The sequence below is a fragment of the Mustela nigripes genome, chromosome 13 (genome assembly GCF_022355385.1).
Source record: "Mustela nigripes isolate SB6536 chromosome 13, MUSNIG.SB6536, whole genome shotgun sequence".
Lineage (NCBI taxonomy): Eukaryota > Metazoa > Chordata > Mammalia > Carnivora > Mustelidae > Mustela > Mustela nigripes.
In genome coordinates, this window is record NC_081569.1 from 144,581,610 (window position 1) to 144,586,641 (window position 5,032).

General features: G+C 73.8%; 1 protein-coding gene across 1 annotated transcript; it reads left to right on the forward strand.

Moving 5' to 3' along the window:
• Positions 1–1,180: 1,180 nt before the first annotated feature.
• On the forward strand, positions 1,181–4,173 carry TMEM121 (transmembrane protein 121). Its single transcript, XM_059371363.1, has 2 exons — positions 1,181–1,250; positions 3,056–4,173. The coding sequence occupies exon 2, from the start codon at positions 3,211–3,213 to the stop codon at positions 4,171–4,173; it is 963 nt and encodes a 320-aa protein (XP_059227346.1). The 5' UTR covers positions 1,181–1,250; positions 3,056–3,210.
• The last annotated feature ends 859 nt before the right edge of the window (positions 4,174–5,032 follow it).

The window sequence follows — 5,032 nt, forward strand, 5'->3', positions numbered from 1 at the left end:
CCCGCTCTTCCTCTGCCTCCTGGGCCTGCCAGGGTGGCTCTGCGGGGGACGAGGGGGCAGCTGGTGTTGCCCACTGCCCCGGACGGGGGACCTGTATGCCCCAAGCCTCCTCCCCGCATGCTGCACGGGTGGACCTTTCAGTACAGGCCCTTTGTCCCTCTAGGCCAGGGGCTTCTGGAGGCCTCCCTGGGGAAGATGAACCATGATGAGGTCTGTGGGGCCCCTCGCAGGGCACAGAGGCAGGGAAGTGTCCCAGTCAGCCGACCCGAGGGTTCGAACTTGTCACCGCCCCTCAGCCCTGCTGCTCCTGGATGGCCTTGGCGGTCAGTTCCTTGCCTCCCATGGGCACTGAGATGTCCCTGTGGCCCCTAGTGTGGAGAGAAGGCACAGACCAGGAACCGCTCAAGTCCTCAGTGTCAGCGGGCCCGGGGCGGGGGGGGGGGGAAGTCAGGCTTTACCCTGTGCATCAGGGGGACCCTGGGCGACCCTACACCTCCTCTGGCAGATGGGGGGATGGAGGCATGTGGGAGCAGCTCTGGGGAGAGCAGCAGCTGCACCCCTCCACCCTGAGGGCTGACAGGCGGGGGGTGTGGGTGTGGGGGGGGGTGGGTGTGGGGGCTCAGGCTGGACAGGCTGAGGTTGGGGGGAAGCGTGCCCAGGAAGGCTGAACATGAGGGCTGTCCACCACCCCGTCGTCCACCCTCAGCAGGAGCCCAGAGAGGCTGGGCGTCTTTGGGGCCTGGCGCCCAGAGGCCCACCGCTCTTCTCTGTCTGCACAGGCCACTTGCAGAGGGCCGATGGTCAGCCCGGCCCCACGCCGGGACCAGCTCCGCGGCAGGGAACGGGGTCCCCAGGCTGTCTGTCCAAGGTGAGTGGGGTCACCCCGGTGGGCCGCCCGGGGACGCCTGCAGTGGGGTTTCAGAGCGTGACCGGGACTGAGGGCCCGCGGGGCGACCAGCCCCGGCTGCGGGGTGAAGCAAGGTGCAGAGGCTTCACGGGGGTGGCGCGCGGGTCTGGCGGGGTCTGGCTCCCCAGGGCCACCGGTCCTGGACACCGCCGCGGCGCGGGGCTGTCGCCGTGGCAACGGGCGCGGCGGGGTGGGGGGGCGGGGCGCCGGGACCCCCACCGCGTGGGGCGGGGCCTCGAGCGGGGGCGGGGCCTCTGGTGGGGGCCGCGCCGAGGAGCGAGGGGAGCGAGCAGAGCGGAGGGAGCGCGGCCTCGGCCCGGCGCGGAGGCTCCGCGGGCCGGCGGTGGGTAGTTGCGGGGCCGCCGGCGGGAGCGGGGCGGGCGGGGGCCCGGGCGCAGGGGCCGGGAAGCGCAGCGACGCCGCAGGGAGGGCCGGGGGCGCGGGAGGCGCGGGGGGCGCGGGGGGCGCGGGCGGGGGGCGCGGGCGGGAGGGCGGAGACGCAGCCTGCCGGGAACGGCCTCGGTCTGGTCGGGGCTGGCGGCCCCTTCCTGCCGGCCCCTACCCGTGGGCACCGCGAAGGTGGTTGGGGGAGGGGGCGGGTCGGGGGCATGCGGGGGACCGCAGGGCCGGGCCAGGACAGCCACGGCAGGGAGGCCCCGGGGCCAGGTCCCCAGGGAGAGGCCGGGAAGGGTGCGCGGGAGGGGCAGGGAGGCCCTGGCTTCCTGGGGCAGGGGCGGGGGGGCTCCCCCTGCGAGCTCCCCTGGGGATGGGGTCTGTCCCGGCATCCTCAGCCCGGGTCTGACCGGTGGCTAAGAGGGAACGGGAGCAGTTGGGGAGGGACGCGCGGCGCCGTGGCTCTCGAGCTGCTCGGCCGGCAGGAGGGCTGCTGCGGCCAGGGGCGGCCCCGGCGGGAGGGGGCTTCCACCTGGTGGGAGAAACCGGGTGGGTGTGTGGGCGAGAGCAGTAGCTCCCGGGCCTGTGCGGCTCCTCGCCCCCTTCCCCTTCCCCCGCCCCCCTCCCCTGGAGGAGTCTGAACTCCCGGTGGGGGGTCCTCTGTGTGTGTGGCCGCAGGGTCCCCGGAGCGGGTCCTGGGTGGGGCAGCAGCCTGGCCGAGGTTGGCGTGGACGTGCCGCTTTGGAGGTCCTCCTTCCCCAGTCTTGGGGGCAGTGGTGGCACCAGGGGCAGGCAGAGCGCTCGCCTCACAGTCACGGGTGACATTAAATTTTACGTCCTTGTCTAGACGGGGCAGTACACAGAGCCCAGGACCCGGGGTGCCGCGGAAGGAGGTGGCAGGGTGAGGGGCTGGAAGTGAGTGCAGGGGCGTCTGTGGCGTCCGTCAGAGGGAGTGGGCGTCGGGCCCAGGTGTGGGGCCCTGGGCTGCTCTGGGACTCGGACCAGCACTGTCACGACAGCCTGTGCCTAGGCTCCGAGAGGTGCAGGGGCTGCACCGTCCAGAGAAGGTGGGGGGGGGGGGGGGGGCCGGCGGGGGGGGGGGCCTTGGGGGGGAAGGGGGGGGGGGGGGGGGGGGGGTCGGGGAAGGATCCCCACGGCCCGGGGAGGGTGGGCAGGTGTGTAGGGGGACTGGGTCGGCCGAGGCAGGGAGAAGAGATGCCAGGCACGGGTAGGGAAGCTGGTGCGAGAGGACGATCCTCAGTCCTGGACGCGAAAACAGGCCGCGAGCGTGGGCGCCGCGCCCGGGATGGGGCCTGGGCCTGGGCCTCCGCGGGCCTCCGGCGCTCCCTGAGCGCGCAGAGCTGAGGCCGCGGGCCCGCCTCCCCGCCCGGCGAGGCGCCCGGCGTGGGGGTGGGGAGAGGACGCCGGAGGGCCGGCGGCGCGGGCCCAGCAGGGACGAGCCGGCGGGGCCGGGCGCGCGCGCGGCGGGGAGAAACCACTTCCGTCCCCTTCCTTCCTGGCGGCGGCGGGAAGCCGGTCTCAGGTCTCAGGTGGGGCCGCAGCGCCGCCTGGAGGCTCCGGCTCCGCTCCCGCTCCCGGTCCCCCGCGCGCTTCGGCGCGTGCGTGCCACGGAGGCCCCGGGCGCCCGGCGCGCCCGCAGCGCCCCGCGCAGGAAGCTCGTCGCGGGGCCGGGGAGGGGGGGGGACGGGGGCTGCTCCCGCACTGCGCTCTCACGGTTCCCTCTGGTCTCCCCAGGTTCCGAGCTCGCCGGCCGGCAGCGGTGGCGCCCCCAGAGCGGCTGGACAGGCCCCGTCGCGCCATGCCCGCGGGCTGAGCGCCGCCGCCGCAGGGCCTCGTCCCGCCTCGCGTGGGGGCCAGGCGCGCCCAGGCCGGGGCCCCGGGGGCCGACCATGGTGCTGCCGCCCCCGGACCGGCGCCACGTGTGCCTGACCACGCTGGTGATCATGGGCAGCATGGCGGTCATGGACGCGTACCTGGTGGAGCAGAGCCAGGGCCCGCGCAAGATCGGGGTGTGCATCATCGTGCTGGTGGGCGACGTGTGCTTCCTGCTGGTGCTGCGCTACGTGGCCGTGTGGGTGGGCGCCGAGGTGCGCACGGCCAAGCGCGGCTACGCCATGATCCTCTGGTTCCTCTACATCTTCGTGCTGGAGATCAAGCTCTACTTCATCTTCCAGAACTACAAGGCGGCGCGGCGGGGCGCGGCCGACCCGGTGGCGCGCAAGGCGCTGACGCTGCTGCTGTCGGTGTGCGTGCCCGGCCTCTTCCTGCTGCTCGTGGCGCTCGACCGCATGGAGTACGTGCGCACGTTCCGCAAGCGCGAGGACCTGCGCGGCCGCCTCTTCTGGGTGGCGCTGGACCTGCTGGACCTGCTGGACATGCAGGCCAACCTGTGGGAGCCGCCGCGCACCGGGCTGCCGCTGTGGGCCGAGGGCCTCACCTTCTTCTACTGCTACATGCTGCTGCTCGTGCTGCCCTGCGTGGCGCTCAGCGAGGTCAGCATGCAGGGCGAGCACATCGCGCCGCAGAAGATGATGCTCTACCCCGTGCTCAGCCTCGCCACCGTCAACGTGGTAGCCGTGCTGGCGCGGGCCGCCAACATGGCGCTCTTCCGCGACAGCCGCGTCTCGGCCATCTTCGTGGGCAAGAACGTGGTGGCGCTGGCCACCAAGGCCTGCACGTTCCTGGAGTACCGCCGCCAGGTGCGCGACTTCCCGCCGCCCGCGCTCGCGCTGGAGCTGCAGCCGCCGCCGCCGCAGCGCAACTCGGCGCCGCCGCCGCCGCCGCAGCCGCTGCACGGCCCGCCCGGCCGCCCCCACGGGCCCTCGCCCACGCGCGACGCCCTGGGCACGTGACGCGGCCCGCGCGGCCGGCCCGCGACGGGGTGGGGGCGCGCGCCCCACGGGGCCCGGGGGCCGCGGCCGCTTCTTCATCTCAGGAATCCCCCGGACCGCGGGCTCGCAGCCCCGCTCCGCCAGCGCGTGGGCCGCTGTGTGCTGGGCCTGGGGGCGGGGGAAGAGAGGACAGAGCGGGCGGAGGTCCGGTCCCTTGGGGTCCCGTGGGTGGGGGGCTCTGGCTCAGAGTTTGGGGCCAGGGAGGCCTCTGTCATTTTAAAGACTCGTGTTTACAGTTTTGTATCCAAAGCCGCGGCCCGCGTGTTTCCTGAGTCCTGTTCCTGACAGCTGGACCCGGTGGGTGGGAGAAGGGCCTGGGAGGGGCGGCGGCCAGGGGTCTGGGCCCGCTCCTGGGCGCCTGACCCTTGTTGCGCTGCCACTGGGACCCTCTTCCCCAGCGTCACCGTCCTCACCCGCAGAGGTGCCAGACCCGGCTCCGCGTCCCGGTGTCTTCAGCACCGCCGGCCTGCCCTGCTGAGGCCCTGGTTCTCTCCTCAGCGTCAGGGGCCGGACGTGGGGGGTTGGGGTGGGGGGCTTTGGTCCCCGGGGGATAGTGTAGGCTGAGGCCAGGAGCATGGATACCGATGCCCACGGAGCCCACAGCAGCGCAGCCCAAGCAGCTCGGCGCCCTGGTGGGGCTGGGCGGTCGCTTCGGGCTGTCCAGCCTGCCACCGTGTGCAGATGGCTTCTCTCCTGGCCTCTGCCCAGTGCTGTGGCCTGTGGTGTGGCCCTGGGCACCCACCTGGCCCAGGATGGTCTCGACAGCGTTTGGGCCGGGCCCTCTGCCTCAGGCCTTAGGAGACCGTTGACGTGGCTGTTT

What these genes read in the sequence shown, in the direction of transcription:
- TMEM121 (XM_059371363.1), top strand. Translation starts at nt 3,211, where the DNA reads ATGGTGCTGCCGCCCCCGGACCGGCGCCACGTGTGCCTGACCACGCTG.